The sequence below is a fragment of the Esox lucius genome, chromosome 19 (genome assembly GCF_011004845.1).
Source record: "Esox lucius isolate fEsoLuc1 chromosome 19, fEsoLuc1.pri, whole genome shotgun sequence".
In the NCBI taxonomy this organism is placed as follows: domain Eukaryota; kingdom Metazoa; phylum Chordata; class Actinopteri; order Esociformes; family Esocidae; genus Esox; species Esox lucius.
In genome coordinates this window covers 30143448-30168930 of record NC_047587.1, presented here as the reverse complement: position 1 = coordinate 30168930, position 25483 = coordinate 30143448, and the positions used below count along the sequence as shown (strand labels likewise).

At 47.0% G+C, this 25483-nt stretch overlaps 1 protein-coding gene across 3 annotated transcripts in view; it reads left to right on the top strand.

Annotated features, from left to right (window-relative positions):
- Positions 1-25483, top strand: part of LOC105026630 (A disintegrin and metalloproteinase with thrombospondin motifs 20) — a 102210-nt gene that overhangs the window by 27219 nt on the left and 49508 nt on the right. For all 3 annotated transcript variants that reach the window (XM_013139023.3, XM_020040401.2, XM_020040400.2), the window contains 11 exons: positions 1280-1363; positions 1670-1794; positions 1894-1934; positions 2174-2279; positions 5641-5787; positions 9106-9247; positions 11067-11171; positions 20702-20847; positions 21334-21515; positions 22379-22515; positions 23154-23271. In XM_013139023.3, coding sequence (XP_012994477.2) covers positions 1280-1363; positions 1670-1794; positions 1894-1934; positions 2174-2279; positions 5641-5787; positions 9106-9247; positions 11067-11171; positions 20702-20847; positions 21334-21515; positions 22379-22515; positions 23154-23271 — 1333 coding nt within the window. The remainder of the gene's footprint in view (positions 1-1279; positions 1364-1669; positions 1795-1893; positions 1935-2173; positions 2280-5640; positions 5788-9105; positions 9248-11066; positions 11172-20701; positions 20848-21333; positions 21516-22378; positions 22516-23153; positions 23272-25483) is intronic.

Sequence of the window (25483 nt, the reverse complement as noted above, 5' to 3'; positions counted from 1 at the left end):
AGGGAGGACCTTATTACTGTATACACGCACAAACACACACACGCGCACACATTCACTTATTAACACACACACACAGATGTATATACTTGCATACACACACACACACGTGCACTTTGTCGAAGAAAAAACACGTCCTGTCCTCTCAGTCATAAAGACATGGCACGCTCCGGCCGAACCAACAGAAACCAGATCCAGCATTTCAAACAGGGGAATCAGCCAGTACTGATCCTTCATCGTCATGGTGACGGCACGTTGTGCCTGTTAGTGGAGAAGGGGATCTAACGGGTGGGCTGTTAGCCCCCTGATATGATGTCACAATGTTTACACATTCCACCAGTGGATTGGAGCATTGATTGGGGGTCCATCTGTTTCCTAGGATGAAGCTGTATTTCAGGCTGCACTGTTAAACCTTTTCTGTCTTCATGTTAACTTACAGCCAATTTAAAAGATATTATCTAAATGTTAACGTACTGTGCTGCCCGTTACGGTATCCAGTACTGTTACTGTTACTCATTTATGTGAACTTGGGTCGAGCGACCGACTCCCGCTAGATCAACAGAACTAACCGAAAACACCCTCCCACGAAGGCTAGGCCACCAATATAATTTCCCAGTGTGGCTTGTCTTTTTAAACGAATTGAAGAGTTACCACCCATGGCTGTATTTGTTAGTGACATGGTTGTTGAATTTGATTTCTACTGATTATGATTCCTGTGGCCTTCACCAAGTGAGTCCCTAGACAAATAGCAGAATTATAATTACACGCTTATTTTCCTATTGTAATGCTGTGGTCTGAGTCTCATGGTTGGTTTCTGTCTGTCTGTCTGTCTGTCCCGCCCTCCCTCCCTCCCGCCCACCCAGAGGAGCGTTCTGTTTTACATAGCCCCCCAGGCTCAGATAAGCTAAATGTTTATAGAGGGCTAATGAGTTCCTGTCAGAGCTCTGTTAGTATGGCCCCAGGAGAGGACTGACCCACGCTGACACAGCTGAAGCAAAAAAAGAAATATATAAATATATATATATATAAGGAGCTGCTGAAATCTTTTTGAAGTTTGACGTTTTGTTGCTAGGCCATAACCCTCTCCCCACCCAACTGCCAAAATGGCCTTTGACAAATTGTAATCGCTCGTAATTCTCTGTTTTTTAAACTAATAAATCTCCAGGCCTCCTTTCGTTCACAATAATTCCGGTGTTTACATGAGTCCAAATGTCCATATTGTCTTTTTATGGCCATTAGTAAAGTTGAGCTTTTTATTTTGTCTGCGATAATCTTGTTCCAGGTTGCTGCAGTCTACAGGGACCCTAGTGTGGGGAACCTCATCAACATCATGATTGTCAAACTGATTGTCATCCACAATGAACAGGTAAGAAACGGCTCTGTCGCGCCACTGAGTGAGTGCTCTGCCATCAGCCCACAGGTGTCCCCCGGCCCTCAGAGAGACACTGTAGCCCTTCAGAGAGACACTGCTCTCCGTGTCAGAGCTCGACCTCCAGAGGGCTACGCTACAGGTGTCAGACTGAGCCAGACAGAGGGCGTACTGGGCATGCCCTTGCAGATAACGACTCTTTGGATGCTTCGCGTGATTGAGTTCGCAAAAGTTTTTAGAATTTTTCTTAGCTAGCGAGACCTGCTGAGATCACCACCGCTGTCTCTCTGTGGTCTCTCCTAGGACGGACCCGCAATCAGCTTCAACGCTGCCACTACCCTCCACAACTTCTGCGTGTGGCAGCAGACCCAGAACGTCCAGGACGACCGCCACCCTTCCCACCATGACACCGCCCTCCTCATCACCAGGTATGTGGTGACCCCCTGACCTCTCACTGCCTAGCCGCCTTGACAGCTGCTCTCCTGGGATGGTGAATGACGGTTGCCTGTGCTTGTGTCTTCTGTCAGGGAAGACATCTGCCGAGCCAAAGACAAGTGTGACACGCTGGGTAAGCTTCACTTTCGCTTGAATCCGATGTCCCCATCACCTGTGCAGACAGTATTTCTAATCACCTGAACGTTTAGGACTTTACACCCGAAGGTCCGGTGTGGTGTGAGGGCGGTGTGTATCGGGAAGAACGGAGGATAGTACTGATCCATCTCGTACCATACTGGTCAATCGCCTTTAGCGGCGGAAGTATTTCTTCTCTCTGTCGTTTCAAGCGGCTGTGTGTTGACGACCTTCCAGGGCTGGCCGAGCTGGGGACCATGTGTGACCCGTTTAGGAGCTGCTCCATCAGTGAAGAGAACGGACTCAGCGCCTCCTTCACCATTGCCCACGAGCTGGGCCATGTGTAAGTACCTTCCACCGCTACCCTGCCCCCCTCCCCCGGCCCCTTCCTGGGCCAGCCTCTCGGGCCCCCCAGGGGCCTGCACCGGCACCGCGAAACAAAAGCCCTCTTATCCTGGGTGCACACGCAGGTGCAAAACATAATAAAGAAAAAGCAGGGTTTAATAAGATGCCAGCCTTAATACTCAAGCACAGGAGTTAACCCTTTAGGTGTTTCCGCAGCCAGGCAACCAGGGCTGAGGAGGAGCTGACACTGAGTTACAGAGTCCTGACTTTAGATAGGGTGCTTGAATCCCAGGTGTTTTCGATTAGACGTCGAGATAGACGTCATTCTTGAGACAGTACAGTACATACAAATAAGATTTATTTAGTTTAGCTGGGATTTATTTAATTCTTTATCAAAGCCTGAATGACGTTGGTTGTCAGGAGAAGACTTGTTTGGTCTGTTGTCAACATTACCCCTAAAGACAACCCAACATGAACCATGTAGAGTCATGTTCATCACAATGGCTTCATACTAAACTGTATAATTACCATATAATAGCGTTGTTATGATAACAGCGTTCCCCGCTTGGCCCTGTTTTCACAACACCTGGATGTCACCGCGCGTGTGAACTGACAGGGAAGCCGTATGAATGGCCACCTTTGTGGCCAGATGACCAAGTCAGAACACGTGACCCCGATCTCATAAGCCTGCATGTGTGGTAAACATTGGGCCCAAATCACCGTGACGAAAGCGGGTTACATTATGACTAAAACTCCATTTTACTCTCACCCACCCTCCCGTTCTCCCCCCTCCCGTTGGGGGGAGAGGGACAGCTTCACATCTCTCCATCCGACTCGGCTGTTTGCCGGGGCGGTGAGTGGAGCCAGTGTGAAGCGTCAGGGGTTAAGAATGACCGTTGTTCCCCGCCCCCCTCTCAGTCTCAGCCCCGGTGGCGCTCCTCACACAGAGAGACGGCTGAATCGGTGGGCCTGTTAAGAGGAAACCAGCCATCCTGTGTGGATCTGTTCATGCCCACGTTCAGACAGCCGGATGGGCGGTGCGTTAGAGCGTTGGGCTGCGTTGCCGAGCCTCCCCGACGAGCGGGCGACACTCAGGTGGTGGGAACGAACCGACGCCGCTCGCAATGTTAAGATTCAACTGAACCCATAGGTCAACTGAACCCATAGGTCAACTGAACCCATAGGTCAGACGCTCTGCCGGTGCAGTAGGTCAGACGCTCTGCCGGTGCAGTAGGTCAGACGCTCTGCCGGTGCAGTAGGTCAGACGCTCTGCCGGTGCAGTAGGTCAGGCGCTCTGCCGGTGCAGTAGGTCAGACGCTCTGCCGGTGCAGTGGAGGGATTGTGAGGCCTCACGGTGTTTCTGACTGCTTCATCAAACATTGGCAAATCCGTGTGGTCTTAGATGTAGTTCACAGCTGATCACTCCTGACAAGTCATTAGATTCTGGTTTCTGGGATTGCCTGTCTTTTTTTATTTTAATTTTTTTTACATCCAAGAAAATACATACCGCAGAGCAGGCCGCAAGACTTGGCTCACCAACTTCCTGGACACACAGCGTAGTCGTTGATTCCGCGAGGTTACAGGGGTTGCTAAACATGGTTTGGATTTGGGACGCGATCGTTAATCTTGTTTGGATACAGCAAACCATCACAGTGTGTGTGCGTGTCTGTGTTCAATCCCAGCCCTGTGTCCCTGCACTAACTGCGCTGCGGTGTTGTTGTGACGGTGTCGCTGAGTGCTGACGGTGTCTTCTGCTGCAGTCCCAGCGGGCTGATTAGATCTTGTTTTTGTTCTCTCCCATATGGTAAGGAACTCATCAGGTCCCCGTTACTCTCTGGTCGTATTCACGCCCTTCATCTCATTATTATTTACAGGGAGTCACGGAGGGGACATCTTCTGGAGACCTCTATATTTGTTTTGCTCAGCAGGATTCGGAGGGATGGATTTGGTGACGTCTTTGGATTTGCTTCAGCACAATAACAGGAGCACTAAGCTACAGCTGGGTAATTTATACCAGGATGTATGCACTTAAAACGGCCAATCGGTCAGCAGTTCCCCCTCCTGAGATTCCATTTCCTTAATTAAACTAAGATGGTGTTTCTTCCTCTGACAGTGAGATGGCTCATTATTGTCCTCTCTTTACTTTAACAACACAATGGGGAAAAAATGAATATCAGTTCATAGAATTTCAGCCATTGTCCCTATTCATGTTCTTCTCAGTATGACACAGTAACCCTGGTCATGTGTGTCAGGACCTCATTATGGACCAGGGGCAAACTGGGGCCTGGAGAGCTTAATTAGGCCCCAAACAGCTGAGGCCCCACTGTCAACCCTGACAGGTTCCTGTTGCGTGGCCCCCATGTAATGGCTTTAGGGCCCCGACCAGTCCTGCTTTGTTTATGTGGACCTCATCCTTCACACTGAGGTGCCAGCCGGCAGCACTCTTCTGGGCATCACAAAGACGAGCGCCTTCATTAGACGACTTGCCATTGAATGAGCTAATTAATTCAGAGAGATGCAACGCTCTGCATACCCACAGCTCTTTATTTCTTTTTTTTGTCGTTTCATTCCATTTATACCTTTACTGTAATTCATCAAAGCATTATTAAACTTTTTGTATCCCAACTTTTACCTGTTAAAGCAACTTGAAATGCATTTTGCAGGAAGTTTGATTTTATTTGACTTCTCAGTGAAGAACGCCCGCTTGGTCTGCGTTTCCGTGTCAGCTCTGCAGTTGCGATTCAGCGTAGTCGGCGGTTGTGATTGAGGCCCGTGCGAATGTTCAAAGCCTGATGTCGGTGGAGCCCCCCCGCCCCATCTCTGTCACCCCTGTCTCCCTCTCTTTCGGCTTAAGCCCCTTGATAAGCCGACGCCTGCCCTCGGCGAGGTGAGCAGGAGGCGGTCCTCGGTGCTCCGTCGCGTCTGCATGCGGGCGAGAGTGCCCCGGGGGGGTTTATGCTGGTGAGACTGATGGATGAGGAGAGCGTTAAAAAGGGGTCCTCCTTCCAGGTGGAATGTTCTGGAAAGATATGGAGGCATTTGAAAACAGGTGGGGGACCCACACGGTGTGTTGGGGGAAGAGAGTGTCCGAGCTCACGCGTTCGCATTTTCCCCCTTTTGTCTGTGTAAGTGTGTGTGGTGAGCGTGTGTGTGGTGGGTGTGTGTGTGGTGGGTGTGTGTGCGTGTGTGGTGTGGGAAGTCCTGTAAATGTCCACGAGAGGTTCAAGGGGATCCCTTGTTAAAAAGCGGTGGATTATAACTCTTCTGACACTTATCCCCCTAGCCAGGACTGATCCCTTGAGCAGCCGCCCCCCGCCCTGCTAATCTCTCTCTGTGTGTTTCCCCCCACCCCCCCACAGCTTCAACATGCCCCACGATGACAACCCCAAATGCAGGGAGGCGGGAATGAAGCACCAACACCATGTCATGGCGCCCACCCTCAACTATGACACCAGTCCCTGGTCCTGGTCCAAGTGCAGCCGTAAATACATCACCGAGTTTCTGGAGTAGGTACCTGGCACTCACCTCGAAACAAAGGAAACGCCTTTCAGGACACGTTCCGGTCCTAGCGCCCTGTGACGTACAGTCCATCGTACAGATTCTCCACCGTCACGTTTTCCAGAGATGAGACGTGGAGCGGTACTGAAACAGTTGTCAGGTCGTCCCTTTCAGTTGAAAATGTGCGGCAAAAATGAATAACGAAAGGGAAACATGTTTGTGTTCTCTTGACAACATTTGGTAAGCAAAGAGGGAGTCGAGACCCAGGCCAGTGTAAACTCGCTCCGCTGTGTTATTGCCTGGTGTGAGACCGTATTTCCTGTTTGAAGCCGGGGGTCTTCCTGGGGTGACTGGAGCAACTTATCCCCTTCTGCTCCTCCTCTCTCTCCACTCAGGCATAACCGGCTCTCAAGATCCTGGACAAACAGTCATTTAGTCGCTGGCATGCTTTCCTTGCAAAAACCGTAACGCGGGGCAACCGCTCATTCAGCTGGCTCCAAAGCCAAGCGGTGGTCACCAACCTCTTCTGAAGGGCTTCCCTTTAAGATGGGAAATGTCAGTTATAATTAGATTTTCCCTAGACGTGACCCTTTGATCTCCCTGCTTTGTTGATTGTGAGCTGCCACAAAAAGCTGCCTTGTTGATGAGTTGCATCTCGGCAAGCGAGAGGTCCGCACGGGGCGGATGGCTTGTATCGACGCGGGAAGGTTACGAGCCCGCCTACTGTCACCCTGCATAGTTTCCAACCAGTGGAGAGGTCCGTCCATCCACTTCAAGTCGTTGAGATGGAAATGTTGAGAAACAAGAAAGGATCAAAAAAATCATTGTTTTCTGCTGCAAAATATTTTGATGTTAGGCCAGCTGGCTTCTGAAATACTGAACGTGTTCGGCTGGAGATACGTGATAATGACAGTGTGTGAAATGTTCCATGGTTCCAAGAGGGATGGCTGCAGGTTGAACGGTGTCAGTATTTTGGACACAGATCTGCGCAGCTATGGAGCGTCGGGTTAGTGTAGGGCTGGGCTCAGACAGCACAACGTTAACCGTGTGTTGCTCTTGAAGTTCGCGCGGCTCCAACAATGAGAGGCGTTGATCCAAACGGCCGCTCCGCTAAGCTAACCTGGTCAAATGTGTCCCTGTTTGGACGGCCCATTCTTCTCTGAGGGCACTCTGAAGACCACAAACCTCTTGTCAACCTAAAGATGGTGGGACCCACAGCTTCTGTGCCCCTCTTTGGTAGCCAACCCCGGTCCTCCTCCTTTCTGTGTCTGTGTGTTGATAACTTCAGCTGTCTGAACACCTGAGAGCTGGGTGAAGAGGTTTGCTGGGGTTCTCGGCGTTGCTATGTGTAGGCCGCGCTGTAAAGAAGCCATTCATTCCACCCCTGGCAGTCGGCCAGCCGGTTTAAGCCACTAAACCTATATAAAGGTAAAATGTAAATCTCTACGTGTTGCCACCCACTAATTGAACGTGTTTGAACCGCATGATCAGTAAGTAAGTGCGAAGCCTATCATTTCCCATTCAAATGCCAGGCACACACAAAGCGAATTATCCTAGCCACACGAAAGTCAGATGTCTCAGTACCCAAAACATCTGTGAAAGTAGACTTCTGATGACTACTTATTGCCCGGTTATGGCTGTGTCACAATGTTAATAACTATATGTCTCTCTTAGAAATGGAGAATCACTCCCGTGCTGGTCGCATTTAGCTGAATCCAACAGTGCAGCAGGGGACACGTCATTCAATACGCCTTTGTCCGCTGCAAATGTGATATATGACCAGGCTCACTGCAGCTACCAGCTCACGGGGAAACACAGTCGGCTTTCATGGAACTCATTACAGAGTAGCTTCTTGACAAACTCAGAGAGATAACTATAAGTCATTTTCTAAGTTAACCTCGCTTTAAGGAGCCCCCCAATGGTTGCCAGGTGTGGAACCTCTGCTGAAGCCAGGGGGGGGGAGTTGCATCGCCTGTCTGTGTGTTGGCTTATTCCCCTGGAAATCAGCACGCCTAATCAAAATGTTCCTTCTCATCCAGTCTGGTTTTAATCACAGGACCATAGGTCTGCTGGAGTTCTGATTAGACGATGACAACCTGCTGACAGACACTTCAATGGGGGGCAGTATCTCTTATACCTCTGGACTCTGACAGGCAGACAGACCACTACCTCATAACTTCAATACGGAGCAAATGGCCTCTGTATCTCTCCCTCCCTCACAATGTCTTTCTGTCTCTGTCCCTCCCTGCTTCATATTTCCCCTTACGCCCGATGGACCGACAGACCTCCACATAACTTTGATAATTTGTCTTTCTTTTGCTCGTTGTTAGACAGACTCGTTTGGGATACAGGACAAAGGGTTTCTCACAGTGTGTCTGTGTGGAAATGAAAGAAAACCACAATGGTAACATAAGCCCTGGTAATTATTGTCCCCCACACATCAGCTGGTGCTGTACTGTAGGACACACAGACCCACCAAGACAGACACACACACGAACACTCAGGTCTGTATGCAACAGGTGTTTGAGCGCCACACAGGGACAAATTGGAAGAGAAGCAGCGTAAACAGAACACACCGTATAATTACACACATTACAGACTACGCTGCTTCATCCCCGGTTGCCTTTTGTTTTGTGTCGCAAAGTAAATACAGAGAGAAAATCTTTTGACAAATGGTTTACATTTGGTGAATGGTGTTTGACTATGTTTTGTCACCATGTTTTTAAGCACTTCTGAAGGTTAGTGCTTGTCAATTACTTGGTCAGGTTGCCTTCCATACATTTTGCCCAGCTGTGCTTTTGTTTTCTTTTTCATTCTGTAGGGTTAAGGCGTGGCTGGCCATCCATCACTATAGATGATGACCTGCCCTGATGTATGCTACATAAGTCTTTGAAGGTGCTTTATATGGATAAATCCTCTGTCGCCTTTGGGCAGAGAGAGAAAATGTCTGTTGAATAAACACGTGGTTATGTTAGCTTTGGGCCTGTATGGAAGTGCAGCTTGGCTCCCTCTGTATGTGATCAAAACAGGCTCCGGTTTCATTGTGATGAAATCAGCCACCATTAAGGGGAGTGGTGTTTGTCTGTTAGGTGACATCAGGTACCAGAACCCAGCAGACCACCCACACTGACTACCTCTCAATGTCATCACTGCTGGAGATGTTTGTGCTGCAATTATCCACTCATTTCTTCCCTGCAACTATTGTAATGAATCCTGACAGGAAGCTGTTGGTGTGATGATGCAGTAAGCGGAGAATGATAATACGCTTTTCTATTTGTGTTAATTTACTGTGTGTGTGTGTGTGTGTGTTAACTTTCACCTTTTAGCACTGGGTACGGAGAGTGCTTATTGGACGAGCCAGTGAGCAGGACATACGAGCTGCCCAGCCACCTCCCCGGGCAGATCTACAACGCCAACCGACAGTGTGAACTCATGTTTGGCTCCGGATCCATGGTGTGCCCCTACATGGTGAGCCGGGTTTCGTTGTTGTGCTCAGAGCAGGTCCCAAAACGACACTTAGCGCCCATTCAGGCCGGCTCTGCCACAGTGCCGTGCGAGGACAGCCGCGCACTGGACCCCTTCTCCTGAGTCCTCTGCAGTGTCCCGTGTGTGACGGGGGCACGTTGACACAATGTCACTGCGTTACACAGACAATACTGTAGGGCTCCAGTTCAGTGGTTTTAATGAGCCATCCGTACAAACAGCTTTGGTGGTTTTATGAGACGTTCAGCTTTGTTTCCCGTTTAACGGGCTGCTGTGAAGCAAACAGCTTTCCCCTTGGAGCAGTGCGCACGTTCTCATGATGAGCATCCGTTCCCCTCACCAGTCACTCATTCTGGTTGGGGACTTCTGGAGTCATTCTGGTTGGAGACTTCTGGAGTCATTCTGGTTGGAGACTTCTGGAGTCATTCTGGTTGGAGACTTCTGGAGTCATTCTGGTTGGAGACTTCTGGAGTCATTCTGGTTGGAGACTTCTGGAGTCATTCTGGTTGGAGACTTCTGGAGTCATTTGTGGCGAATCTAAAGGGATAGTAACGGCTTTCCCGGTGACTGTAAAAGGTTAATTTTACTTTGTAGTTCCTAGTGGCTGAACTGTCCTCGTGGAGGGCCATATTCAACTCTCCTGGCTGACTGTTGGTGCCGATCAGCCATAACATTATCACCACTGACAGGTGAAGTGAATAGCACTGATCATCTCGTCATCATATCACCTGTCAGTGGGTGGGATATATTAGGCAGCATGTGAACATTCTGTCCTCAAAGTTGATGTGTTAGAAGCAGGAAAAATGGGATCTGAGCGACAAATTGTGATTGCTAGACAACTGGGTCAGAGCATCTCCAAAACTGCAGACCTTGTGGTAGTCTAATGAAGGAAAAGCGGTGAACCAGTGACGGGGTAATGGGCAGCCAAGGCTCATTGATGTACGTGGGGAGCGAAGGCTGGTCTGTGTGGTCCGATCCAAAAGACGAGTTGAAAAAGTTAATGCTGGTATGGAGCTGCGTAGGCACAGACCAGTCAGGATGCCCATGATGACCCCTGACCCCTGTTGAAAGCGCCTACAATGGGAAGTGAGCAGCCAGGTCTGATGAATCAAGTTTTCTTTTACATCACGTGGATGGCCGGGTGCGTATGCGTCGCTTATTTGGAGAACACATGGCACCAGGATGCACTATGGGAAGAAGGCAAGCCGGCGGAGGGAGTGTGATGCTTTGGGCAATGTTCAGCATGATAATGCGCCCTGCCACAAAGCAAAAATGGTTCAGGAATGGTTTGAGGAACACAACAACGAGTTCAAGGTGTTGACTTGGCCTCCAAATTCCCCAGATCTCAATCCAATTGAGCATCTGTGGGATGTGCTGGACAAACAGGTCCAATCCATGGAGGCCCCACCACACAACTTACAGGACTTGCTGCTACGTGCTGATACGTGGTATCTGGCATGTCTTGGAGCCAGATACCACAGAACACCTTCAGAGGTCTAGTGGAGTCCATGCCTCAACGGGGTCAGGTCTGTTTTGGCGGCAAAAGGGGAACCCAAACAATATTAGGCAGGTGGTCATAATGTTATGACTGATGGGTGTATATTTGGGTGTAAAGAGGTTAAACGATTCTTCTATCTTAGAGATTTATATGTGGGTGTAAAGCCATTCAATAATTCTGCTGCAGTGGGCAGTGAGATTTTGTCACCATTCTAACAGCGCTCTCTTACTTTCTGCCTCTCTTCTGCCTCCCCCTTTCTCTCCCTCTCTCCCCCTCTCCCCTGCATATCTCTGCCTCCCCTCTCAGAAACAGTGTAAGAGGCTTTGGTGTACGAGTGCCGAGGGGGACCATAAGGGATGCCGGACGCAGCACATGCCTCTGGCTGATGGGACAGACTGTGGGCATGGAATGGTAGGACCTCCCAGTAGACCTGTGGTGTTAATGTATGTTACAGGACTACGCAACCACACGTACATTTATGTTCAGTAATACCATAGTGATGTTTTGCCAAACAACCCGTTAAAGTCGTGGTGGAAGGGATAGTCTAGGGATTGTTTATAATAGCGTTCAACTTTATCAGAAACAAGGGTTGAATGCTAACAGAGTGGCAGGTAATACAATGATAATCTCTCTGTGAATTCTTGGATAATTTTCCTTAAGTTCTGCTAAACTATGGAGTCGGGAGGAAAGGCTTTACATCCTTTCCTCTGTGGCCGCCCATGTAAATATGGTCAGCTGATACCCCCAGTGAGAAACCTGACACATTAGCTGTGCTTTGATGCCCCAACTGGAATTAATCCTCATGTTCTCGCGGCCTCGCCACGCTATGCTAATTAGCAATGTTGCGGTTGGGTGGTGTGGGTTGGATACGAACAGGCTTCGAGGACGGGGCTGAGGGGAGAGGGAGTAGGGGGATAGGTGGCGGCTGGGGGAGAGAGGAAGAGGGAGGGGAGGGACGCAAGCGGAGGCGAAGGCGGAGCCTTTGAAGGGAGATGAGGCCCATCGTTCACAGTTCAGTCACCATGTTGTGAACCTATGAGCCTAAAACCTCTTTAGAAGGTGGACGAGTGGGTCAGTGGACAGGCCGTAACAGAGTCCAGGGCCGTGCAACGCTGTGCTCACACTCCCTCCGCTCTGCTCACACTCCCTCCGCTCTGCTCAGCTCACATAATAGACCTCACATCAATGATTCCGAAAAGGAGGACAGGGAGGCGACAGAAGGGGAGAGGGAGGAGAGGGAGGGAGAGATTGGTTAGGGATGATTTTGAGTAGTAGTAGTAGTAGTAGTGGTGGAGTGATGGTGGTTATTGTAGTAGTGGTAGTAGTATAGTAGTAGCAGTGGTAGTGGTAATTGTAGTAGTGGTGGAGTGATGGTGGTGTTAGTAATATTAATAGTATAGTAGTAGTGGTGGTGGTAGTATTAGTAATATTAATACTGTAGTAGTAGTGGTGGTGGTAGTATTAGTAATATGTATACTGTAGTAGTAGTGGTGGTGGAAGTAAAAAGAACAGAACAAAACGTTGTGTCTGGGAACAAGATGATGGTGAGGGAGAGAGCCCTCTCTTTTACCTAACATGTCCCATCAGAAGTTTCTCTAGAACTTGTAGAGCACAGTGTAACAGTCCAATATGTTCTTCTTGCAATTTTTTTCCTGGTCCATCCTGTTAATGCTTGAATTACTAGACTTCAATGAAGCAAAGTTAACTTGGGATGGCTAACATCGTAATCCAACCAAAACAGCTGCAGTATAATGTAACTGGGGTTTGGGCAATGAGGCTATTTATCTACTGCCCTGGAGTCAGATTCACTTGTGGATACCATTTGGAGCTATGTGTATGGTTTAGAAAAGTAGAATAAGCAAAATTGCTAACTACCTTAAGTGCAGTGACTGAAAGACTATGAAAATGGCCTGCTTGTTAATTTATTGCTGCAGTCTTCCAGTCAGTGGGCTAACACAAGATAGAATTGGTTGGCAGATCTACCTCTAACTTCCATCATTCAGGACAGCAATATAAAAAGAAATTATCCACAAGGAAAGTAAATAAAAGGTTTATTCACCTAAATCCCAAACCATCCCTTTAAACTGTTATTTATGCTGAATTGTATCCACAAGAGTATCCGACTGATCAACTGATAGTAATCAACTGATCTGTGTTTGGGACCTACTCAAGTACAATATTTTCCCTTCATGCACTTGCAAATTCTAAAAAGAAGAAGCACAAAGGGCTCTCTGCCCTCGATCCCTTCACCTTTGTTGGTGTTGTTAAGGACTGGGTGTCAACCTCACACCGGGGTCCTTTGAAGTTGGGGAAGTTGAAAGAGTGGGGCACCCCATTCTAGCGCTCACCTGCCTCTACAGGGACCTTTTATGTGCAGAGTTTCTCTCTGCGTTCTGTCTGTGTGTGCATGTGGTGTGTTTCCCAGTTTTTTAATCCTATGCAGATGCTTATTTGGTCCGTCTATTTCTCTAAAAGCCTGTACACATTCTATGGAGATGGAGCATGTCAGTTTTGGTGGCAAAGTGTGTTATGTGCACAACATGGTCCTGCCTACATAGCTGCTGATTAATATTTACCCTAATCCACTGAGAGTTAATTGCACTGCCATGGGGTATTTGTATAGGCATTTGTATAGGCATTGAAACTGTTCCTTAATCTGATTTGCATAAACTGTGAAACATCAAATTAGCATTTCACATTGATTACCGCATACATTTTTGTGACATTTTATACACAATAAGCCAAACAAAATCAGAGCATTATTAAAAAATATATATATTTTGTAGAGAAGCAGTTACATGACTATAGACTAAAAGCAGTGGTCAAGTGATAGCTTGTATGGTAGCAAATACATTAAACAAATTATGCTGTAGGTTCATAGTATAGGAATATTTGCCAAGGCATGTTATTTAATAGACATCAGATTAATTCACATGGAGATGAGGGAAGCTACAAAGGTTAGCTAGCTTGCCACATTTTCAGCAATGCTAGCCAGCCAGCAATCACTAGCTTAGCAGGGATTGAATATGACTCTTGGTTTCACCAGTGATTGAAAAACAAGGGTAGCCTATCGCCCCCATAGGGTTGTCTGCTCTGCTGGTTTTGGGCCCCTGGCTCAGAGGTGTGAGCAAGCCCCTGGGGAGGAAGGTGTTAGATCTGGGGATTAGTGCAGTCCTCTTTGGATATGCAGCTGGTATTTTTATTTTCTCAAGTTATTTTCTCACCCAGTCAGTTGGCAATGTCAGAATCAAAGCAAGGTTGATATATTAGTTTCCATTCGTATTTAGTCCGATAGGGTTTCAGAATGTTCAATTCTACCAAATTTTGTAAACAAAAACCAAAGTTTTCAGAAAATGTATTTTACTCTTCGTGCAAATCTTTGGCGCTGAACTAGAAAGGCCATCTACTCAATAGTGACAAATCTCAAGTCTATGCGCTAATCTTCAGAGGCATCTATATCATGCTTCCTCAGCAACGTTTGATTTTCTGCCGCCTGGTACTTTATCATGGTACTTTATCATCATACCACACAATCTTGTCTTTTTCATCCCCAGAGCTGCCAACTTTCTGCAGTGCATCATGCACGTTAATGGTGCATTTCTTTTTACTTCAACTGCACCCATCCACTGTTTGCTAAAAAACAATACCATTATATTTGTCCTGGAAAAACGTGAACACCTCAGAGGTTTTGTATACTTTAGCCAACATTTCGGAGATGTGCTTTCACTCCGCCACCATTTTATGTCTGTTCTCTGCCGCTCATTATGCTAGCTAGCCATTGATGCTTGACTCTTCACACTGTAGTTAGCTGGTTTCGTATATATGGGTCGGACTGGGTTCTCACTTGAAACTATGAGAATGCAATCCAAATGTTAATTTGGAGGTAACAAGCTCATTCAAATGGGCCATGCTGCAGTTAGGCTAAGGGGGGACGGGGATGCTCTAGGGTTCATTTCAACCGGAGTAAACAAGCTAGGCGTGAAAGCAACCTTAGTAACCAGAGCTTCTCCTTTAACTCCTTTAACCTAATCTTTAGCCTTCTGTTTAATTCAAACCATTAAAATAAAACGTCATCTCTTGTAAATATTTGCTTCAGTGTGTTCCAAAAAAGCCTGTGAATGCCTATAACATATTTCTGCCAATTTCAGAGTTTATTTTATGTAAAAAAGTCATAATTTGGATTCAAGTTCTGAGTGTGTGTTATTTAATGAGTCCAGTCTTTTGAAAGCAACGTGAACATTGGTAAGGACTTTGGGTACTGCGCTCAGCTCGCGTCGTGCTTTTCTCTCTTCCTTCCCTTTGTATCCCTACGCCCACTCTCGCGGGGCACTGGAGTGAGTAATGCGGTCATGTGACCCTCAGCGGTGCCTCTGTCATCTGGCCCAGTGGGCCATGTGCTAACGAAGGCATCCCATCACTTGTTGTCTGTAAATACCACCTCCTCCTCTCCTCTCCTTCAAAAGCCAGTACCGCCCTGCGTAGCTCCGTGCCCAAACAGCGTGGTCAGTCAGGCCCTGTCAGCCTAACCTGAACCCTGGCCCTGCCCTCATCCACGGGCCCCCTCTCTGCCCCATTCTCTGCTTCTCTCCGCGGCTGGGTGGGTGGTGAGGAGAAGGAAGGATTTTTAAATCAGTCATTTACCAGATACTCTTTACCGAAAATGTACAGGAGCAGTTAGCACTGGATGCCCTGCTCTAGAGCACAGAAACACATCTTACAACTTTTTGGCCTTGGATTCGAACGAGTAACCTTTCAATGACAGCCCCAACACTTTTACTAGTAGGTGATCTGCAAAGCTCTGACTTGAATGAAGTGAATGTGTGTGCTTTCCTACCCTTTACTGAGCACCCTGGCCAGTGTTAAAGTCCAAGTTACTGAGCACCTTGGCCAGTGTGAAGATCTGAGTGTGTCTAAAGAAATAGCTCCGTTGGAGGTTTTTGTGTGATTTTTCATTTCTGTGTAGAGCAGCAGATGTACGTTTTAATTTGATGTAGCAGATGTACGTAGTTTGTTAAAAAAATTTCAATTCCGAGACTGTTTGTTCATCAGAGTTCTTGTTTTCTGAACCTGCCAGACTATTCAGAAGGTTGTTTTGAATTCCTTGCTTCAGAGAGGACCCTGAGGAAGTCCTGGTTTTATTACTCCACTAAGAACATACCTCATAACTGCAATGGGCTCTCCTCTGGTTTCAGCCAAGTACGGAGAGACAGTGAGGTCTTGAAAAGCAGAGTGTTGAGGCAGACTAGAATGTGTTGGCTGAGGCGCAGAGTGTTGGCCCGGACCCCTGGCAACCGGACAGCCTGGTGTCGTACGATGCTCTCTGACTCATATCAATGTCACTCTCAGCTAATCTCTGGGATGTTTCTACTTCCCATCATCACAGACCTGTTGCTTAGGCTGAACAAGTGGATTGTTGTTTTTGTCGCTCTCTTCGTCGTTTCTGTTTGTGACATCATACAATAGTGCCACAGAGGATGATTCCGCTTTGATCCGGTTGCAGGAAGCTTCTAAATGACCGAGACAAATTAGGACGATGGCAGGTCATTCCTGACATTAGAAGTAAATCGAATTTGAATGCTGTATAGATCACATGGTCACATATTAACACAATAAAAAACCTTAGCATCACTATTGAAAATGAACATTATGAAGTCTTAACAATGGACATTTCAGGAAAGGCAGATGGACCGGAGATACCATAGCCTCTTAAACTAAGCTGGTTACGTCATGGTCAGTCCTGCAATGGGAGTGTTGACAGGCCAGTAGGAGCCAGTGTTTCACTGGAGATGCCGTGCCCCAGGGCAGTGAATGGGCATGTTGCTCTTTCTAGGGTCACGTCTTTCAGGTAGTGCTGTATGTTAAACGGGTGTCCTGTCTGTGGTCACTGAGGATTATATGGTACTCATCATAGGAGTAGGACTGTTAAACCTGGCCTCCTGGCTAGATGTCTAATCTGGCCCTCATACCATCAGGGCCACATGAGCACCCCTAGTTTCCAACCAGCTCATTCCAGGTGTTGAAGCAGTAGTATGAATATATGCAGCATAACCTTGCAGCCTTATGACACTGGTATTGGAGAGTTGTTAGTAATTTCCAACATTCAAATATACTCTCTGAAGAACGCCTCCATGGTGGTCTGGCGATGGTGATCTCTGAAGTGACCCCTGACATTGACCCTGGACTGCTACCCAGTCTGTTTCGAGTCTGAAGTCTAGAGAGTGGAGGTAGCTCGATAGATGGATGTTGTGTTTAGTTGGTCAGACAGGTCTGTCAGGGACGGCAGAACACAAACCAGGTCCCTCCACGGCTGCCCCTTCCGTCCGCCTGAACTCTGAACCGTAGCTGTGAGAAGCACAAGTTGAAAGGTGATGCCTTTTGGAAATGGCCGTGTTAAAATGAAAGACTATGCGGTTTTCAAATCAATCCCGCTGCCCTCTCATTCATGTCATGATGTATGACTCGCAATTACAGGGCTCAACCTCTAACCAGCCAGCTGAACTCGGAGCAGAGCAGATGCCTAGCCTGCATGGTTTGGTTGGCTCTTAGCTAACCCATTCCCCCTCCTCAACAACATGATGCCTCCCTAAACGTTAAGCAACTTTGTGTGTGTGTGTGTGTGTGTACATTCCTTATTTGAAACACATGCTAACAACAGCTGGGCGAGTTTCTCTCAGAGGGCCTTCGAATGTCTCACTGCATTCCAAATTGAGGTCAAATTTTGACAGTCTTTCTAGGAAAGAGGGCCGGCGCCCCTAACAGTCGTGCTAGGTCTACGGATGCCTTCTCGCATCACCATTTTCCATTGGCTGTAATTCTGAACCCCTGAGAGGGACTAATTAGACTCAGATGCAACCCCAGATGCTTCAGAGCAAGCACCCCACAAACATACGCACCCCACAACTATATGCACCCCACAAACATACGCACCCCACAAATATACACACCCCACAAATATACACACCCCACAAACATATGCACCCCACAAACATACACACCCCACAAACCTGCACACCCCACCAACCTATGCACCTGACAAACATTCACACCCCACAAACATTCACACCCCACAAACATTCACACCCCACATAAATACGCACACCACAAACATAAGCACCCCACAAACAAAAGCACCCTACAAACGTACACATCCCACAAACATTCACACCCCTCACAGACCTACAGTCGCTCACACCACAAATTATATTAACACTTTTATCCAAAGCGACTTAAAATCCATTTCATATATGGGTGGTCCCGGAAATCGAACCGTCAACCGTTAGCGTTGCAAGCACTACACCCTATCGACTCAGGACCACACAGCCGTGCACACACACGGGCGTGTACCACACACAGATGTTTTTGTCTTCTTTTTCCTCATCATTCATCGCAGTCTTGTTTTCAGCCCACATCACCTTGTCAGGCTAAACGAAACGGTTGTAAACATGAAGTGCCAGCGGGGAGTGGAAATGCCTTAAAGGCTCACAGCAGCTCTCGTCCAATCTGACAGCCAGCCCCCTGTGTTTGACAGTTGCTCAGGTCACACCGGCTGGCAGCACGGCGTTGGGCCTACCCTGTCTCACACAACCCCCCCACAGAACGGGGGGAGGCGGAAGGGGTGCTGCGGGGACGGTTTAAGGAACACGCTGAAATGTGTCTATCTCCCGGTGGGCGGGGGGGTGGGGGGGGGTGTAGTGAGAGACACTAGATGTTGAGTTTACTTTAGGTCGGTGCCAAATTAGCCACCCACATCAAGCTCTATGTTTCCTCTCTGGTGGGTTACAGTAAGACTTCTCTCCATTGGTTCAATCAACTCTATTGGGAGCGCTTCAGAGATTTATTTGATTATTTCCTATGATGTTTCACATTTCCTGAGAGAGCGGAGGTCTTTGGTGTTCAATGTTTTCTCAACCCAAAGGCCCTGCCCATTCTGCACAAGCTTTTTGCACCGCGTACAACCCAAATCTGTCTCTACTCATGTGTGCCTGAGCTTTATTTTTTTTAACACATTCCACTACATGTCTTTAAAAGAAATCTAATAAAGCTGTAGAATTTATGCAGCGAATACCGTTTAAATAACGCAGAGGGTTCTGGAATGTTGAATTTATTGTGAGGAGGGGAACGTACACATTTTCTGTGGAGTAATGAGGAAGGCCAGGTCATTACTCAAAGCTTGTCTGAATTATGGAAATGTTTGTGGTTTTGTTTAGTTCGTGTCCCGGGCGATTTAACACCTGCCTGTCATTATATATAGTTCTTACACTCTATCATTGGTCTTTACAGTATATATCGACCCAGCCAGGGAAGGAGCGGCGGCCAGACCTGGGTGTAGTGTGTGTGTGTGTATGCTGCATTGAAGGCTAACCCACAGGTGTTCACCCTAGGTCATGGCTTAGCTAATGCGTTTATGCTCCGGCATACTCCGATACTACAGTGGTCCCCAAAAGAGGGGACCGGGCTTATTAACCTTGTATCCTGGGTTATTGGACATCATTATGGACATCATTATGGACATCTATGACAGGGTCTCAAACTGCCAAACAAGCTCCATTCCACAGCAGGATCAAGGGTGAAAGTTTGAACACGTCTTGTGTTGTTTTCGATTAGTCACAGACCAAATGGAGACTGAATCTCGGCAAAGGCTACGTATTACATACCAGATAAACAGCCAAGACAACATTAAATGAAAGCAGTACAAACACCTCCTCAATGAGCGCACCCAGTTTGCTGTGGGCCGGGTCACGGTTGTCTGTCTGAACGGAGGACCAGTAATGACCTCTCCCCCCCCCCGTTATCACGACTCTAGGGTTACCCCTTCTCACCACCGTGCCAGCGCTCCCCGTGCCTGACTGACTCCCCGCCGCTCTGCACCCAGACAGACGCCGTCTTGTCCCGCATTCTTTCACTCAGAAGGACCCTCTCGCTATCTTCCCCACAGAGGGGTGGATTTGGTTACACGGACAGAACTCAACAGACTTCCTGAAAGCGCGTCTACTGTCATGTCTAACGCTTCTTGGCAGTGTTGCCTCGTCGGTACCCGGGCAGACTTGAGTCAACGTAGCACCGTGCGTGCCGGGCCTGTAAAAAAGGCTCTCATGTTATGTGCATGGGCAGCATGCGTGTGGCCGTTATAGTGTGATGGACCTTTTACGGTCTCTTTCTGCCGCGTGTGTTTCATTGGACAGTGCCCCCTCTCAGAACGCTCCGTAGGGCCACGCCGTCTCTCCAGCTGCTGATGAAAGTCTTCCCTAGTTACGGCAGGCTGGGGGGGCCATCCCAAATGAAACGCCACGTAGGTCACTGCTGCTGACCGAGGCTCGGTGCAGACTGTCTGGGGAACAGGAATGCCATTTGGGACGACCGCTTAGCCTGGAAGAATAGCTGCCTGTCCGCACGGTCTGACGCCGACGGAGCAGGAATTTAACTGGGTGAGGATCTGTTTTAGCTCGTTGACGAGAAACAGCTCCACGCATTTGAAGATTTTATTTGCCGCCTCGCTGGTCAGTCCGTGATGCAACGAGGGTTGACCACCTGGGAGCATTACGGTGTGCGGCTGTGCGGAGTGCAATCCACTCTGTTTCTTTTCACTGGCGCCATCGTCTCCGCCCCTCTCCTCATCCCTCCCCTCTCAGCAGGCTACACACTGGGGGCGTGGCCCCCACCAATCCTATCCCCACAGCTGCTCGGGGAACTTGGAAAGGTTCCTAGGAGGTAGATTCCTTTTCTTTTCTGAGATAGTGTTCCATCTAAACAGAGGATCAGGGTGGGGAAGAAGATACAACACTGTGAGCTGTGATGGGTGCTCTAAATCTGGCGCCAACCACAGCTGACCTGACCCTTTGGAGTTGCCATGAGTGATGTCACACTGTGAGACGATACCTTGTGTGTTTATTTTTTCGTACGTCAGTCATGGATATGTTTCCTCCCACGGTCTTTCTGTGCAGCACTGCAGGCATGGGAAGTGTGTGAACAAGGAGCTGGACCTGCGGCTGGTCCATGGAGAGTGGGGCCCCTGGGGGCCCTACAGTGTCTGCTCCAGGACCTGTGGAGGAGGCACCAGGAGTACCTCCAGAGACTGCAACAACCCTGAGTAATACTCTCATTCTGAGTAGTGCAAAACACTAGGAGGACACAACAAAACTGAGTCACAGGCTTAACAGTCTTAAAATAACCAGTTCATACACATCAGGAGAGGCTTTTATACCTGGGTAACGGTTGGTCTCAGTCTATCTTAACCAAACTACATCTAACCCCACTGGGAGTAGATATTCAAAGCAATAACACAGGCTTTTATTTCCAGGGTTGGACTCAATTCTATTACAATTACAGTCAGTTCAGGTACACTGAAATTCCAGCTTCATCAATCCAACTGTGCAATGAGAAAGACTTGAAAATGCTTTCTAAACAGACTGGAATTAAAATGGAATTGACCCTGACTTGGTTCAAAACAAACCAGGAGTGAAGCATGAGACAATACTATACCAAATCAAAAGAGAGAATGGTTCATGCTTGTCAGAACCCATTTTTCATCTGTGAGTCATGTTTTAAAAGTTATTTTGCCGTAATGTTTCTTCAGGCCCAGGAACGGAGGGAGGTTTTGTGTGGGTCGAAGGATGAAGTTCCGGTCGTGCAACACTGATCCTTGTCCCCGCGGGCGTAGAGACTTCCGCGAGGAGCAGTGCTCTCAGTATGACGGCAAGCACTTCAACATCAACGGGTTGCCCCCCACTGTCCGCTGGCTGCCCAAATACAGTGGGAGTGAGTAGTATCGACCCGAATGTGTTTGTCTCCTGCTCTTTGAGAATCCTTATTCCTTGTTTTATCAGTGCACTAGTCGTTCAGCTCTGATAACACCACATGTTTCTTATCATTTGCATTGGAATCATCACCTGATATGTCTGACACTACTCATTTAGAAACACTCTTATCCAAAGCACCTTCATCAAGTGCATCTGTTTTCACAGTATCTAATGAATGAATACCCTGTGGGAATCGAGTCCACATTGCGTATCCCCTCATAGAGCTGAAAGAACCACACTCCTAGTTCTTCTGTCCTTACCCCACTCCCCACCTGGAGTTAGTTAGGCAGTTAGACTAGACAAGACGTCTGTCAGTGTGCTTTGCCATTACTGCTTTGCGTATTCAACACGGGAAACAGCCTTGGGTGAATGTGCACGGTAATCAATGCTGGAGAGCCATGTATTGATACCGTCCAACTCCCATGGATAGTATCCCTCTTCTACACCTCAGACCATTTGGCAAAAGAGATGGGGTTTTGGAACAGTGTTGAAAGAAGTAACCGCTAGCTATCACAATATAACAACGTTGAACAGTACATTCAAACTCGCCCGAGCAGCACAGAGGCCAACGCGCGTCAAACAGAATACTATTTTCCCGAACGTCTGATGTAAATGTCGGTTTTTCAGCAAAGCCAGCTGCTATCCCTTGGGGGGGGGGGGGGGGGGGGGGAATACCTGGCTCCACTTTTATGCCGTTTTTTTTTACCACTATAACATGTAACCCAAAAGAGTCCACTCTGTTGTTTTCTCTTGAAAGTTTCCTTCCTAATGTTAGCGGCCCCTGTTTTGTGGTTTCTGACCGTCCGTTATGTTCTCCTCCAGTTTTAATGAAGGATCGGTGCAAGCTTTTCTGCAGGGTTGCCGGGACCATGGCCTACTATCAGCTGAAGGACCGCGTCGTCGACGGCACGGCTTGTGGCCCGGACACCTACGACATCTGTGTTCAAGGACTCTGCCGGGTAACTGTTTCACGCCCTTCTATCAACACTGTCCGTCACGCACACCCGTCTTAGATGCATCATGAAAGCCATTCAGCAGATGCTCTCATCCAGAATGGCCTGCGGTAGAGAGTGCATACGCTTTCCTGCTGTTCCCCGCATGGTAATCAATCCCCAACACCCATGTCCTTGCAAGCTCCACGCCCAACATGCACATAGACATGATCACTTTGGGTTTTTTTGTATGATTGTACTGGGAAGATGGACAGTCCTTTGTTTGACCACTCTGATTGGTGTGCTTCTATGTGTACAGAAATTCACATAAGCGCAACACCATTGCCCCAGAGATACCCATTACTTCCAATGAAAGATGTAGTTGTGCTTTTCTGAAAAGGTTCGCACTGCCCGAAAATAGTGCTGAGTTGCTGTGGTCAAATAATTTCAACTCCCCTGAACCCACTGCCATCCTAAAGCGCAACAGTGTGTGCTTTCACTCCATGAAATCACACTCCAAGGCAGACATCTTGTTGATGTCGTGCCTTGACTAGCGTTAGCACCAGGCAGCATTAGCAGCAAGCAGTATGTCTGTATGACCCCTTGTCTGATTGGGGGTTGTCTGTGTCTCTATCTGATTTGTTGGTGTCTGTGTGTTTCTATAGCAAGCAGGCTGTGATCATGTGTTGAACTCCAAAGCAAGGAATGACAAGTGTGGAGTGTGTGGAGGAGACAATTCCTCCTGCAAAACGCTTGCCGGGACCTTTAATGACGCTGAGTATGGTAAGCCTTTCTTTGGTTTTCCTGTCATTCCTGTTATGCTATAGAAGATGTTGAGTATGGTAAGCCTTTCTTTGGTTTTCCTGTCATTCCTGTTATACTTTCGAATATGTTGAGTATGGTAAGCCTTTCTTTGGTTTTCCTGTCATTCCTGTTATACTTTAGAAGATGTTGAGTATGGTAGGCCTTTCTTTGGTTTTCCTGTCATTCCTGTTATACTTTAGAAGATGTTGAGTATGGTAGGCCTTTCTTTGGTTTTCCTGTCATTCCTGTTATACTTTAGAAGATGTTGAGTATGGTAGGCCTTTCTTTGGTTTTCCTGTCATTCCTGTTATACTTTAGAAGATGTTGAGTATGGTAAGCCTTTCTTTGGTTTTCCTGTCATTCCTGTTATACTTTAGAAGATGTTGAATATGGTAGGCCTTTCTTTGGTTTTCCTGTCATTCCTGTTATACTTTAGAAGATGTTGAGTATGGTAGGCCTTTCTTTGGTTTTCCTGTCATTCCTGTTATACTTTAGAAGATGTTGAATATGGTAGGCCTTTCTTTGGTTGTCCTGTCATTCCTGTTATATAAAAATAAAAATAAAAAGAATATTAAATATAATACAGGAATGTATTGATTGCATAAGTATTCTATGACACCCCTGAATGAGCTGTGGTGCAACTAATTGATTTTAGAAGTCATATAATTAGATGAATGGGGTCCATCTGTGTGCAATCAAGGTGTTTCACATAATTTCTGGTTCAATATTCCTTTCTCTGAGAGGTCCCTTATTTGGTTTGTACAATTCCTAACAAAACGACTTCATGAAGAAAAAGCAACATTCAAAGCAAATCCAGAATAAGATTCTTCAAAAGCACCAATCAGGGGTAGGATATAAGAACATTTCCAAGGCATTATTAATAAATGGAAAGAATATGGCTGTGAATCTCACAAACGGAGCATCTGGTGAGAAGGGAACTAGTCAGGGTGGCAACCAAGTGGCCTGTGGAAACTCAGAAGGACGTTGTCTTACATGGCTGAGCTAAGAGACACTGTGCATACAGAAAACCTGCAAGAAACCTGGGGCTCAGGATTCATCAGACAGCAGGACAATGACCCCAAACATACAACAAAAGCCACACTGGGGTAGCTTGAAAACCAAAATGTCAATGTCCTTGAGTGGCCCAGTCAAAGCCCAGACCTAAATCCAATTGAGAGTATGTGAAAAGAGTTCCAGATGTGCAAAGATCCAAATGGGCTCATGGATGGATTGGTGCCAAAAGTGCCTCTACCAAATATTAATAAAAGGGGGTGAATACTTATTTAGTCAATTATTTTCTGTTTTGTAATTGTGATTAGTTTAGAAAAATTAGTAGATTTAATTTTCACTTTGACATAAAGGACTTTTTTTATTTTGATCAGTGGCAAAAAACTCAATTTTAAATCCATAATTAAATCCATTTTGATTTCATGCTGTAAGATAAAAATAAATGGGTGTCCAAGGGGGTGAATAATTTTGAAAGACACTGTATGGCAATTTGAATATGCAGGCATATTTTATGTACTTTAAAATGCTGAATATGAGTACAGTGGATATAAAATGTTTTTTTTTTTTTTTTATAAAAATATATTTTTTTAAAGCATTTATGTTTAGACTTTTTTTTTTACTGTGGTTTTGGACATATAACCAAAGGATTATGGCAAAAATATAAATTTTTGTGACAAAAGAGAAAAGGCTCCTTTTGCTTGAGACAAATCAAGACATGAAGGATATCCTGAATAATTCTCCCACACCTGTGGAAAGCCTCAGGGAGTCTGGATGTTCTCAAAGTAAACTCTGACCCAGCTTGACCCACTCATGATTAGTAAGATGTCTTTTCCCAGGCTCAGCGCTGATCACATCCCGTCCCCTTCAAGTCTGAACTACAGAATAACAACATTGCAGTCTTAGAAATTACAGTTTGTATGGCTCTGGTCATGTTTACCCAATATTTGTTTTGCTCTTCGCTTTTTTGGTGTCCATCTGTCTGTTGCTTTGCTTGCATCTCTACTGTAGAGTACCAGGGTTAACATGTGCAGCCAGACTAAGCCATGTCCAAGCTCATAGGCACTGGTTTTACCCAGTAGGACAAACCAACCTAGCTGGAATACCCCACGTCCAGCATGTCCATCTATCTTTGTCTCTACTCAACTTCACGGCCAGCCATAACATTTTTGCTGGTCCCAGTCTA